Source organism: Larus michahellis, chromosome 3 (genome assembly GCF_964199755.1).
Source record: "Larus michahellis chromosome 3, bLarMic1.1, whole genome shotgun sequence".
In the NCBI taxonomy this organism is placed as follows: Eukaryota; Metazoa; Chordata; class Aves; order Charadriiformes; family Laridae; genus Larus; species Larus michahellis.
In genome coordinates, this window is record NC_133898.1 from 18,676,877 (window position 1) to 18,691,449 (window position 14,573).

The window sequence follows — 14,573 nt, forward strand, 5'->3', positions numbered from 1 at the left end:
TAAGTAGAATGCATTTTAATTTAAAGACCAAAAAGGTGCTATGCAGAAGCTGAACAACTTTCACAAGCCAACCTTTATTTTCTTCTGTTGAGAAGTACGTCTCTCTTCCAAGTCCTAGTCTAACTACAAATAAATGTTATTCAAATACAAATAAACGTCCATCTCCACATGAGGAGGAATTTCTTTATTTTGAGGGTGGCAGAGCACTGGCACAGGCTGCCCAGAGAGGTGGTGGAGTCTCCGTCTCTGAAGACATTCCAAACCCGCCTGGACACGTTCCTGTGCCACCTGCTCTAGGTGACCCTGCTCTGGCAGGGGGGTTGGACTAGATGATCTCCAGAGGCCCCTTCCAACCCCTACCATTCTGTGATTCTGTTATCCAACAGCAAGTTGAACAATACACCTCTTATGACCACTGTTGGAACACTTAAATGCAGACCACTGCAAGAGATGACCCCCCGCCGCAGAGCCATAGCACGCTTTAAGGGCAGCGCTGCTGTCCCCAGCACACACCCACTGATGCAATCTCCTCTACAGGACACATCAAGAGTTCGCATGGCATCCGCAGCGTGATTTTATTCCTATAATCTCATGCAGTAAACACCTTCTCCCATCTTTCAACACTGACAGTTTTAACTAAAGTGTTCTAGAGCAACAATTTAAAATGCTAAATGTCAAGAAGGATATAAACCTGTATCTGCATGCTTTCAAAATGCCTGAGTGTGAGAAGCATATTAGATAAAAATCAATGCATTCTTTGGTCGTAGACAGACCTCACAAATCACGACCAACTCAGAAGTTATAGTTAAACTGTAACTTCACTCCAGCCACTGCTTACATTACAAAACCACCAAAAAAATTGCGAGAGTTACCACCACTCGAGCATGAAGAGCAGGCCTGTTGTATGCTTGACTCAAGCATTACCATCCACACAACAAACAAAACAATCCCCCTGCCCCCCACCTCCACACAAGCACACACGCAAAAGCTTGACAACAAATCATTTAGATGCTTTTTTTCTAATGTAGCTCTAATGTAGCATTACTAAAACTTTGCTGAATTAACATAATTGCATCACATAGAAAAGAATCATGGGTATAGGACAAAGATTTTGCGTATGCGCTGTTGCTTTACAAGGCTGTGTTAATTGTATGCCATCTCAATCGTTATACTTCCTAGCACACTTTTTTCTTGTAAAATATTATGCATTTTGTTTGTTCAGTCAATAATTCTCTCAATACTGAAAAACCATTTTATTGAAAACTTCTAAAAGGACAAAATCTTCACAACTAAAGCAAGAATCTGGCACCGAATGTGCTCAGAATTTTTTACAAAGTAATTACAATCCAAGAAAAAAAAAAAAAAGGCCTACATAAATCAGTACGAGTATCAAAGTATAAAAGCTACAAGACAAGAAAATGATAGCTCTTGCAATATAAAACACACTTTCAGAGCTGCATCCCATTCTCACACCTTCACGATGTAACTTTCGTTCGGGAAATGATTTCATTCACAAAACTGTTGTTCTTTGCCAACACATCGTTTCTCAGCTGTTTCAGCTTGATTTTGATGTCGTCTTCTGACATATCTGTCAGGGGCAATGCTTTCACTCGACAAAGAAAATCCTGAATTATCTTTTCACCTTCCTGAAACGGAGGGAGAAGAAGAAAAAAAAAACACAGAAGGGATGTTCAGATTGCAAGCAAGACTTTTGCAAATTCTGACAAAGATACAAAGTATTATTTAGCACCAGAAACTTTTTTGCAGGCAAAAACCCCTTGTTTTTCCACACTTGCTATCGTGTTCTTAACACCGGAACAAGCCAGTTGTACTGGGATCAGGAGTTCTTTTCTCTTTCAACCCATGAGGAAAAAGCATCATTTGATCAGCAGAAATACAGTATTTAACATTGAGAGCTCCTATGTCTGTTCTGCATTTAATTCCAGCGCGCAACCACATCAGGTGAGGACTGCGAGCAATAATAGCAGAGTGGCCATATTACCCAAACTAGTTACTTTTTGGAGGAATTGTAAATCCAAACTAATGTTTCAATATGCAAAAAGAAAGAACAAATTGTAACCAAGCAACTGCACAGTGGCGGTCACCAAGGAGAGCAGATGATAATTAAGCTTTATGCATATGCTTTTACACAAACAGGCAAAGTGGAACTTCTAAACAATCTGAATTGAATAGCAGGAGCAAACATTTCAATGAACAGTATTCAGGATCCCTGTATGACAAGCAATTTCCCCAGAATACAGAATTTTGTCTAGTCCCCTGCATTTTAGGACTCTGCTACAAAGCTTTTTTAGTTTTATCATTTAGGGGTAATGCAGTGTGCTTTCAGTGCTGAAGTCTCCAAAGGACTTGGAAATGTAATAGCGTGCTTTTCCCTCTAGACACGATGTTAACGAAGGCAGACAAATTGCCTGGGCAAGACATCTAAAGCTATGCCATTCTACTGCCTAGAGAGTTTAGGAAATATTATGTACTACTGAAATACCCAAGAATAAAACATGATGCTGTATTTGTCAGGAGTGTTTGTCATCTCAACTTAACTTATACCAACTTAAGACCACACAGATAGATCCAACTAATCTGAAAAATACTTCACCATGATACCTAGCAAGCTGGCAAGGGAAAGGTAATAGTGGAGCAACTGAGCTAGTTGGAGGGGGAACCTCCTGGCACTAAAAGGTGGGACAAACCAGAGATTGTTCATTCACAACACCAGATCCACTTACTGGCCCAGGAACAAATGCAGCAGGCCTCTAAAACTGAAAATAAGTAACAGGTAACAGCCTCTGTCTAAAGCAAAGGCTTTTTAAATGTAGAAGGTACTTTGAGTACATCCTAACACTTTTAGGCTTACATATGCTGGAGTATTACTAAGATAGCCACGGATGTATAGGAGGAGATAAATGAGTTACAAGGCTGCAAAGCTTCAGGCCAACTGGTGGGACACAGACCTAAGATCTGTAAGCAGATTTCTATGCATGCAGAAAGGGGGAGCTGACTATTGGCAAAAAAACAACACAAGTCATAAGGCAGCATGTGGGTTTCCTGGGAGGCTGCAGTGGATGTCACTGCCAAGGACTCTTAACCCAGCAAGACGACGACAGAGGCTATTCTGAAAAAGCTTCCTGCAAGCTATTGTTTTCCTTTACACTACCTGCTAATGATGCTTCTTTTAAGAGAAAGTAGAGGGAGAAGAGAAAAAACAGTTCGCTCAAATAGCTTTACACAACTGTATTATGCAATATAAACATGATCAGATCTCTGCTGAGACGTGGGTTTCCTTAACTTGTGCTTGAAGCCAAGTGCATTCTACTTCTCAGTTAAGTAGAGAGAACCAAGCCAGATTCCTCACATGTGAAATGAGAAGAATGACATCTGTAAATTAGGCATTCCAGGTCTAAATTGTCGTGCCCTTCAATACAGTCAGCTTGTGAGACGTCTTAGTACTGATGTGACACGGAAGGGCACAAAGGAGAAAGCTGTACTCAGCTTTTCTCTGATGTGAATAGATCTGAACATGTTCACATTAAGCTTCAAGAAATCAGCACTAACACCACCCCCCCTCAAATAAGGGGGAGCAAAACCAGGTGCAACCCGCATGCAGAGTCGTCATGGTTTAATCTCAGCCAGCAGCTAGAACCAGGCAATCGCTTGTTCACTTCCCCCAGTCATTATGGGGGAGAGAATCAGAAAAGTGAGGAAAAACTCACAGGTTGAGATAAAGACAGTTTAATAGGTAGAGCAAAAGCCACGCAGACAAGCAAAGCAAAACAAGGAATTCCTTTAGTGCTTCCCATGGGCAGGCAGGTGTTCAGCCATCTCCGGGAAAGCAGGGCTCCATCATGCATAACAGTAACTTGGGAAGACAAACACCGTAACTCCAAATGTCCTCCCCCTTCCTTCTTCTTCCTCTAGCTTTATATGCCGAGCATGTCACATGGTATTGAACAGCCCTTTGGTCAGTTGGGGTCAGCTGTGTCTCCTCCCAACCTCTTGTGCACCCCTAGCCTGCCCACTGGTGGGATGGGGTGAGGAGCCGAAAAGGCCTTGACTGCCCAGCAACAACTAAAAACACCAGTGCACTATCAACACTATTTCTCATCCCAAATCCAAAGCACAGCACTACACCAGTTGCCAGTAAGAAAGTTACTATATCCCAACTGAAACTATTACAAGAGCCAAGAATAACCTAAACAACATTTAATACAGCTTAAGTGACAAGAAATATTGCACACAAACCAAGTAGCCAACAAAAGCTGTGAACACAAAATTGTGGCTTGGTTCACAGCATAAAGAAAATCCCACAGGACAGCTAGGGATGTGGTCCCTTGTATGACTCCCAGTCCTATGCCAATCATACCAACCGCTGATCATTATTCTTTAAGAAAAAAAAAAATTAGTCTCCTTCTCTTGACTATGTTTTTAGATAAAATTCTTGCCTATGTTAACTTGAAATTAATCTAAACCAAAACCCACCATCCTTGAACATCTCTTCAACTCCTAATGAACTTCATAGTTAAAACATTTTGTTATGGAAAAATGAAATTATAGTTATCCTCAAGCTTTAGGGGAATATGAAACCTAAAACTATTTTGCATGGGCTATTCCACCTAAATAAATTTTAAAAAGCATTCTTGATAGCAAACCTCTCTTTCTCTGTAAAATTTCTTGGCTGGTGGTTCTCCTTCAGATTCCTTGGACTTGCCAATGTTTTGAAACTCCTCCAGCTCCAATGCTTTCTCTCTTGCACTTTCTATCACATGTTTTGGGAAAGCCGCCAGCTCTGCTACATGTATTCCAAAACTCTGGTCACAAACACCTGGGTACAGAAAAAAAAAAAACCACTAAAGAATTCTCAAGAGATAATATGGCTACACAGAGATTATATGAACAAACTTGTAATAGTTCTCTGTTCTGAAGAATTACGTGCGTGATTTACCATTTGGACTATACACGATATACACGATAACACCGACTAAAGAATATGCTCTTATTTAATTAAGGTTTCTTAAAGCAGTAATTGCAGAGCTCCAAAATGCTTCAGGAAGAAAGGGAAGAGTCTTCAGGCAGGTAGAATTTCCCTCTAGTACTTTAATGAAATTGAATAATGGTTTTTATTAAAGAACTTAATTTTTTAAATATATCTCTCACATTTTTTCTATGTTTGTATGAATATATATATGTGTGTGTGTATATATATAAATATCAAAAATGTTGTATTCTCAATCATCCTCCTCCTCCTTTACATCAGTACCACATGACTCCTCAGTCTCCAGGAGCCGTCTTTAATTATATCAAAACCTTTCAAATTTTAACTTAGTTCAATTAATGCACTGTTTATAACATTTGGTTGAGAAAGAAAAGTTCTCATAATTGCTCAAAATATGTCAATTATATACAGTTACATAAAATAATTTTCACTTCAATATAAAAAGCGCACTGGTACAATCTGTCAACTCCATTCATTTACATTACCAAAATTCCAACTGGCCACCCACAAATATTGTTACATAGGTTTTTTTTAATCAGAAGAGTTGCTATTCCAAAGGATTTAGGTATTAGAAGGCAAAAGGTTTAGATTTAGCGTATATTACTTAGCCCCCCAATCTAAGTACTCAAAATAAGGCACCTAAATAAAGATGGTCTGTTTGAAGACTGTACATTGCCAGCTCTCACCCCACTGAAAATACTCATGGTTTCAATGTACGCTTTCAGCAACTGGTGACTATACTTGTCCTCATCTCCCATGCACCCTAAGTCATATTTTAGGCACTGATTTGAGCAAGACACTCAGAGGGCTTTGAACAATCAGTTGGCGGAAGGAGCTCAACGTGTGCTGGAGAAAATGGGAAATGGCAAACTACAGAACCACCACAGACATTGCTTCTCCACCGCAACATGCTGCGGACCAGGGCCACAGCACGGGCCACAGCACTTTGGATTAATACTCAGCAGCAAAGCCTGGACATTGCCTTGGAAAAGTGCATGAACAGAGGAGATCAGAGGCCATTTCTAAGGAATAACGCTCTTAAAAGACAAGGACATGGAGCTAAGAGAAACAAGACCGTAGCGGCCAGAGATTTTCTGACCAGCTCTAAGCAGATCCTCAGTGAAGCCAGAGGAGAGCAGTTCTTCTGGCCATGCTTTGATTCCCATCACTCAGAGCGATATCCTAGCTTTACAGAAAAGTACGTGAAAGCTAATTGCAAGACTATATCTACAGATGAATACAAAATTAGAAGCAGTTATACAAGTAATCAAAGGGCAAGAAATTAAGTAATTTCACAGATTTAAAACCTGAAGAAATGAGTAAGAAATAGTCAATTAGTAACATCATAAAACTAGCACGCTACCATTTGAGTGAGGCTCAAATCAGGATATAATAAAAACACATTTACCAATTATCTAGAGACACTTAATAGCACGGTGATAGCCTGTGAAGATTGTAAAAATGATCTTTAAAAGCATATCAGTAAAATTTAATAATTGGAGAGCATATTAGATTCATTTCAGAACAATGTATGCCAGAAGGAAGGAACTGAAGAGTCCTAAATCAGCTAAAGAAATCAGGAAATATCAGAGAGAGTTCCAAGACAACACATACTGAATACGCAGTAATCATGAAAAGCAGGGTTGTTAGGAGGAACTTGGCAAGCGAAAGCAAGTATTTGGTATTCTGTCAAAATGACAAAACAGTTTTTAAAATGAGGAATGAAGTTAAGCAATTGTTCCTGTAAGGTTAAATCCTAAACTAAAAAGGTATAAACATCAGTATCCAGGACTTGAGATGCGAGACAAGGACTAGCTCCTTAGCCTTAACAAGGATGGATGATAGTCAGTAATTGTCTCAGTAAAGATAATAGCCTCGCTCCTCAAATAGTTATTCCTTATTTAAGATATAACCACTCCACAAGGTAAATTGTTGATCTGATGCAGTATAGCCACAGTGCTCTACAGTAACCATGTTCTATCCACCTGAGTGTCATCTAACTCATTCCTTCATTGTGGAATTCAGAAAAAGGAAATTAAGAGGTATTTTAAAGTGAAAATAAAGCATAGCAGTACTCTGCTCAAATTTTACAATCAAAATCTCAGTCCAGAGGTAGGCAACATGACTGAAATGTTCTTATGGGAAGAACATAATCACTGTAGAGTTTACAGCTAAATTAGAATGCTACAAATGACCATACCTTGTAAGCCGCAGTTACGTAGCCCTGCTTCATCTAGCATAAATATAGGCTCCTGCTGAATGGAGCAAGAAGAAATGATTGGGGATAAAGAGAAGCAGGAGGAACAACTTACTGCGGTTAACAAATGAAACTTACGCTCAATTAAAAATTTTCTAATTTAATACCAAAAGGAAAAACTGGATCCACTAAAGGATTTTAATTAAATACATCTGACTTACCTTACAGTAACAAAACAACAGGCTACTTGTTGTTTTACTATGATGCCATTAGCTAGAAACTAAACACATGGTTTTTCCTATATCGAACTACTGCATAAATTGGTCAACATCTTTCTGCAATGACTAAGCCTTATTACAATGAAATAGACATTACTAAAAACTGTCAGCACAGAAAACCTGCACTCATTTCTTTTAAAAGAACAGTTCAAGGAACATAAGTCTTTTCTACCAGAACGTACCCCTTCTTCCATAAGGAAAACTAAAACTGAAACAGCAGCAGGTAAAATGGCCGATTTAGGGAAATAGAAAATAACCATTTGGAATCCTTCTCTCTGCTCTTTAAAAAAAAAAAAAAAAAGAAAGAAAAAAGAAGAGAAATCTCAGAAGCATTGACATGAGTGGCAGAAATAACCTAGATGTCTTAACAAAGAATCATCAACATCACCAACCATGTTCGGACATGGACAGAGCTCCTGCCATACGCATTCTCTATGGACGGAGAACAACATGTCTATTATAAACCTTAAACCTGAAGTACAACATATGAAAATATCTTTTTATGTTATGTTTTTCCATTAATACTTCTTCCTCTCTCAGTGCAAAAATAGAAGTTTACCCTGTTCACCACCATTGACACAGTCTTACCTTCCTTGACACGATAAAGCATCGTCAGTGTGTCATCACTGGTCAGAGCAGTAACATGTAGGTTATTTACTGTTGGCACTTGGTCAGCAAGAGCTGTCAGTTCATGAAAATGTGTAGCAAACATACAGAAAGCACAGATTTTGCTAGCAATGTATTCTGAAATAGCCCATGCTAAGCCAAAGCCATCGTAGGTAGAAGTTCCTCTTCCCAGCTCATCAATGATTATCAGGGAGTTTTCAGATGCTGTCCTAAAAATACAAGAGCGTTTTATAATGTTTGAGAGCAGCATGAACTCTAGATATTGGAGTACCACAAGTTATGTTACAGAGGCATAGCATAAAAGGGGCAAAAGACCTTTCCTATTTACGGAACAACATATGAATAAAGTGCACACAGTCTCACACCGATCATTCTAAATTTGCTTCTTTGGCCCATTTAGACTTTAGCCTCCTGGTAGCAGCTCTATATGACCACTGAAATAAACAGAAGGCTACTTCAAGAACTTATGAGCCTGCTAAAAAGGACTTGAGATCCTCTACTGAGATCCTACATAAAAGGAAATCTTAAATGCATCTTCCTTAGAGCAACTCCTTTCCCTTCAACCCCAAGCAACAAAATCAAATAAGCACAGGACTTACCTAAGGATTGAAGCAGTTTCTAACATTTCCGCCATGAAAGTAGACACGCCTTTCAGCTGACTGTCTCCAGCTCCCACCCGAGCCAGGATACAATCCACAATGGTTATTTCTGCAGAGTCGCATGGTACAAAACACCCAATTTGGGCCATAAGAACAATCACCCCTGTCTGCCGGATGTACGTTGATTTTCCCCCCATGTTAGGGCCTAAAGAAGAAATTTTGCAAATGAATTAAAAAAAAAAAAAATCTTTTACAATTCAACAGTTCTTTTAAAGGAGAACAGGCTCTACATTTAACAGAGACATTTAAACTTACTACTCTTTCACCAGGAAAGAGGAGCAGACTTGTCTAACGGGTGCAACAAGTCGCTCCACTACTAATAATGCTTGTATGTCCCTGAATGCTGCTTTTTCAAAGGAAAGGTGATCAAACAGCATTAGGGGCTTTGTAAGTTTTGGGACTTTTCAGAAGCAGAAGCAGTCATCTAAAACACATGTCCATACCTAAAGCTAGTAAGCTTTAATTTAAAAGTCATCAGTATTGCTGAATAAGAAGGAAAATAATTTTCTTTCCCCTAAAACAATTACAATTTGTCTGTAAAAATGAAATAGCTTAGTTACAGACTGGGTACAAGCTAATGGGTGATTTAAATTACAATCTAAAGGGATTCTGAATCAGCAAACATAGATATTAAGAAGTTAAAATTAACTGAAGTACAAATGAAATAAAAAGTATTTTCCAGAAAACTGATCATTAAAGCCAATTTTATGCTTTTGCTAACCAGAAAAATAAGCGTTACCATGCATTTATTCATATTTTTAGTTTTTCTTTTTGATTATGTTAGAAGTGTTCATTAATCATTCTCTAATTTCAGATCTCTGCTACTCAGAATGTATGTCAAGGACATCTGGATGGAAATTAAAATTCAATTAAACGTATAAACACTAAAAATGTTTTCCTGTGTAGTAAAATTATCTTAATTACACCAGAGAATAGGGAAAAAAAGGGTACAGTCATTAAAACATGTTTTGCATTTAAAATCGACTTTAACACTAAACAAAGAAACATTAACAGAGAAGTTGCTTAAAATCTTGCCTACAGGAGGTGCCTACGTGGCTACAGTACAATTGATGCCTAGTGGAATTTTCCAAATCACTTAAGCAGGTTCAGATTCTCCAGCTCCAGAGGTTGCCTGGCTTATGGAGTTACATTGACTAAGGCAAAGAATACATATATTAAAGAAGGACTAATTTCTTATTTCCTACTGTCCTAGCAGCCTCTCTCTCCTTCCCAAATGACTATTTCTAAATTAGCGATCACCTTCTCCAAACAGTATACTATAACTACAATCATAAAAACTAATTTCATGACTATCAGTTTGGAATATTAGAAATACGCCTGAATGTGCATACGCACATAGAATACCCATTACACATTTCACAAGAATATTGTGGGCACTTTCTTTTTTTAATATAATAAGGAACACTACCTTACAAATACCTTGCCTTCTTTTCCAGAGCTAATCTTATCCCCCATACAGAAAGATTAATAACTTGCTAACTGCTCACCCTTTGTTGATTAGAGAAATTGTTTTGACAAAATTTTGTTGGGTTGTTGGTTTGTTTGCTTGCTGTTGCCTTTTTTTTTTTTTAAAGACATCATTATTGGAAATACACGAGACATTTAAAACGTAAATAATAAATGAAAAAGAGAACAGAAACATTTACCAGTAATAATGTGGAACATCTGCTTGCCCTTCTCAAATGTAATGTCGTTGGGGATGAAGGCCACCTCGTCTTGCACTTCGATGCAGGGATGCCTGGCACCTTTCAGCACGATCCTTCCTTGCCCCTTTTCCAGAATGACAGGACGGACATACGGCACTGGTGCTCCGTTTGACACATGAGCAAAACTTACAATTGCATCTAATTGAGCTATTACATCATTCATCGTCTGTATTGGTTCTGCATAACCTGTTTTTGGTTAGAGAGACACAAATTCAACAGAAATTCTTTTGTTCTTGCTGTAAAGATATCTTAAAGCCTATACTGAGACCATAAAATTAATTCATCTGCATTAGAAGTCAATTTTGTTTAAGATAGCCGTCACCTTCTGTGAGAGTCTAAGATGCAATCTTAAAGCTTCCATGCTTTAACTACGAAGGGGACTTCTTCAGACTAGGCAAAGGAAGAGGTGAAGCCACATTGATTATTTTGCCCTAACACCAGACAACAAGCAGCAGCTTATGTTAGTACAGGAAGGCAAATGGTTGGAAATCCAACAGCAAGATGGCTGGAAATCTAATAAGTTTCCTACCTCAATAATACACTGCATTTTGATGCTCATGCAAGTGAAGACAATAGAAACACAGCACGGACAATTCAGACACAGCAACCATTTAGGTTTATGTGAATGACGGTATGGGAAGGTCTGTAAGATACAGTGTGTGCGATATCAGGCAACTAGACTAGATCACCCAGGATCCCCAGTCCCAGCTTTTAAGCTTTGGTATTTGCTTTTGTTTCAGTGAAAATCATGAGGGACAGGAGTCTACAGAGGTAAATCATCTAACACCTGCAAATGGGATGCATGTGTCAGAAGAGGTGAGCAGTGACCTGCAGAAAGAGTCCTACCTGTACAAAATACATTTACTAACATCATCTCTTGAACTGGCTGGGTATAGATCAAGAGGACTAAGTCACGTTCATTCAATAATTACACACATAATCCAGTCTTCTTCATTAAATTGCCTCCACTTGGGAAGAAAAATACTTTTTAAATACACATATACACTTGTAAGTCTATGACTGCACACCACAGAAGCTTTCAGCAGCAGCAAAAGACTTTCTTAAACACACTAGGTATTTATAGATGACATACTGAAGCTAATCGTGCTATATAACACCCAATTAGATTTCCACATAAATATACAAACCTTAGTATGCTACACACGAAAAAGACCACTTGAAAATTACCAAGATAAAACAAAAAATATCTAATAAGCTACTGATTTTTCAATATACTGACAAATTTCTTATCATAACAACAGGTCAAAGCTTATGAAGATTTCCACCATAACTTAATAGACAGTCAAATATATTAATACATCACCTTAAGAAGTGCTGTTTTATCTTTAATACGTTTATAGCAATGCCAGGAAAGAGTCTAACCACAGAAGGCAACATATTTCAAACTTTCAACAACTGTCTAAAAGCCAAACCTCTTTTTTTCACACTAATTCTTTGGGGAACATTACTGTTCTTCTCTATAAAAGGATCTACAGATAACTGCAAGTCCTCCCAGCATTCCAGATTGTGATACACACCAACATTAACATATTCACCTGAAGCAATGTTAATGATTTCCTTAACAATTGCATCCTGAGCCTCTTCATACTCTTCTCTGTTCTTTATATATTCATCATTGACGGAGCTCAGTTTGCTGTGAACAAAACCACAATATTTAGAAGCTGTGACGTTCTGTCTTCACTGCCACAATGCCAAACTTCTGGCCTCCTCATCTATGAGTCAGTATCAGTTGTCCCCACCTGTTTTAACAGCAAGGTTCAGCACAAGGACCACAAAGCAGCTAATCTACAATTCATCCACACCAGGATATCAGTAAGATTAATTCCAAGTTGAATATCACCCACAAGGGCCAAACCAACAACTCAAGCATCTCTGAACACGTTGTTGTTAAAAATCCTACAATAGTTTGTTGTAGACATGCTATGTGATAAGGACTTGATCTTAAAGCTGAATTTCTGGCCATTTTGCAACAAGATGTGGCAGTTATAGAACTGGCAGAGGAGAATTGCTGCTAAGCAACTGTGTAATTAGCCGGAGTCCTACAAGAGGCTTATCAGAGCTGAAGGCATTGACCTCCTTCATTTAGTAAGAACCTCAGTGAAGTACTGTCACTAAGAACAGGTTCTAGTCTTCAAAATAAAGTAAGCTAAAATCAAGAGAGAGTTTAAACAAGTGTTTGTTCTTCTCAAGCTTGTCTCTGAACACAGAGCAGAGTCTGCAGGACTGAATATGTAACACATCTACGTAGAGCACACACACTATAAGCAGAAGTCAGCCTTGTGCTTCTAGTACCATCTACAAAAGCAACTATAACTTAACTAAGCACAGAGAAGTCTGTTTTATTAGTGATCCATGGGCTTCTTTTTCCCCTAAGGGAAAGTAACAGATGACGCTTACAACAGAGGTCCTAAGTACCATCTTCTCAGTTACAGAAAAGCCTAACTTCATCATTACATTTACATTCATAACATACTTAGAAAAAAAAAAAAAGCTGTTTTAAATTTCAGGGATGTTTTGAAAAGATATCCTCTGAGTAAATATTAAAACAAAATGCAATTAAGGTTTACACTTCATTCGTTTAAGTAAATTGGTGCGAAATACACGAACATATTGGTTGGTGTGAACCAATATGTTTACCCTCCTTTTCAAAGCAAAGGATTTATTACTTATGAAAGTGAGTGATTAACAGAAACAGTCACTATTAGTAATACCATTGGCTTGAAACCAACCTGGCTGTGTAGGCAGTGCTCCTCATACGTGTCTGTCAATCAAGATTTCTCTCAATAAACTCACTTCTCTGATGCTAACTCCCGCAGGAACTGTTATACATAAAGTGACAGCAGCATGGTTTGTCTGAAACAGACCCCACAATGTACTAATCTCTTCTATTTTTACCCTTCCATATATAATACATGCAGGAGACTTAAAAAGTAGTTTTCTCCTGGACCTGCCGCTGACAGAGGAGGAGGAACTTGTCAGGCAGTTGAAGTCCAATTAGTGGCTGATTATTAGCAGCATTTCTTAGGGTTGATACTGAAGCTGATACTATTTATGCCTTAATTAGCAACCTGAAAGATGGGACTGAATGCACTCTCAGCAAGGTTGTGAACAATACCACACTGAGGGGAGCTGTCAGCGCGCTGGAGGGCAGGGCTGCGATTCACTGGCTTATCTACAGACCAGAGAAATAGGTGGACAAGAATTTCAATACAGGCAAATGCAAAGTTCTGCACCTGGGATGAAATAACTCCACGCAACAGTACAGACTGAGGTCTAGATGGCAATAAAACAGCTATTCATAAAAAAGCTGGGCGACCTGGAGGATAAGCAGCCCAACGAAAGCCAGCAGTGTGCCCCTAACGCAGAGAAGGTCAAGCACATACTGAGTGGACTAACAAGAGTATAGCCAGCATGTCAAAGGACATGATTCCTCCGCTCTCTTCAGTGCTCACGAGACCACATCTGCAGTGCTGTCTCCAGTTTTGTCTTCCCAGTGTGAGAGACATCGAACCTGGAGCAGATGGCCACCACAAAGATTCAGAACTGGAGCATCTGGCATACAAGGACAGGCTGAGAGCGATGCCTGCCCAGGCTGAAAGACTCTGAAGTCAGCAAGGAGAAGAGAGGCACCAGACTCTTCTTGGAGGTGCACAGCAAAAGAATGAGATACCAAAACCCCAAGTTTCTGCAAGGAAAATTCTCATTAGATCTGATTAGTAAAGTTTCTAGCCCTGGAACTTGTGCCCCACCAGGTTGTGAAGGGTGCTTGGAAGATGGGCACCTGGGCAAGGCCTTGAGCTACCTCATCTAACTTTGAGATAGGATCTCATTTAGAAGGTGGCTCTGCTTTGAGTCAGGAGTTAGACCAATTAACCTCAAGAGATGGCCTTCAACCTAAGCTATTCTCTGATTGTGCATGTGCAACTTTCTACTTTGTTCGCTCTGTGTAAAAATAATGAAATACAGAAAGATGAACGTCTGATGACCGAGGTAGTCCTTGCTCCTTCTAAAATGCTCAAGAAGAGCCAAAAATTCAACAAAAAGTATTGACTTTTT

At 38.9% G+C, this 14,573-nt stretch overlaps 1 protein-coding gene across 1 annotated transcript in view; it reads right to left on the reverse strand.

Moving 5' to 3' along the window:
- Nucleotides 1-1,238: 1,238 nt before the first annotated feature.
- MSH2 (mutS homolog 2) overlaps nt 1,239-14,573 on the reverse strand; it is a 53,235-nt gene continuing 39,900 nt past the window's right edge. The window contains exons 11-16 of the mRNA XM_074578923.1: nt 12,053-12,150; nt 10,437-10,682; nt 8,710-8,914; nt 8,072-8,319; nt 4,665-4,837; nt 1,239-1,646 (exon numbers count right to left, since the gene is read on the reverse strand). Coding sequence (XP_074435024.1) covers nt 1,476-1,646; nt 4,665-4,837; nt 8,072-8,319; nt 8,710-8,914; nt 10,437-10,682; nt 12,053-12,150 — 1,141 coding nt within the window. The 3' untranslated portion in view covers nt 1,239-1,475. The remainder of the gene's footprint in view (nt 1,647-4,664; nt 4,838-8,071; nt 8,320-8,709; nt 8,915-10,436; nt 10,683-12,052; nt 12,151-14,573) is intronic.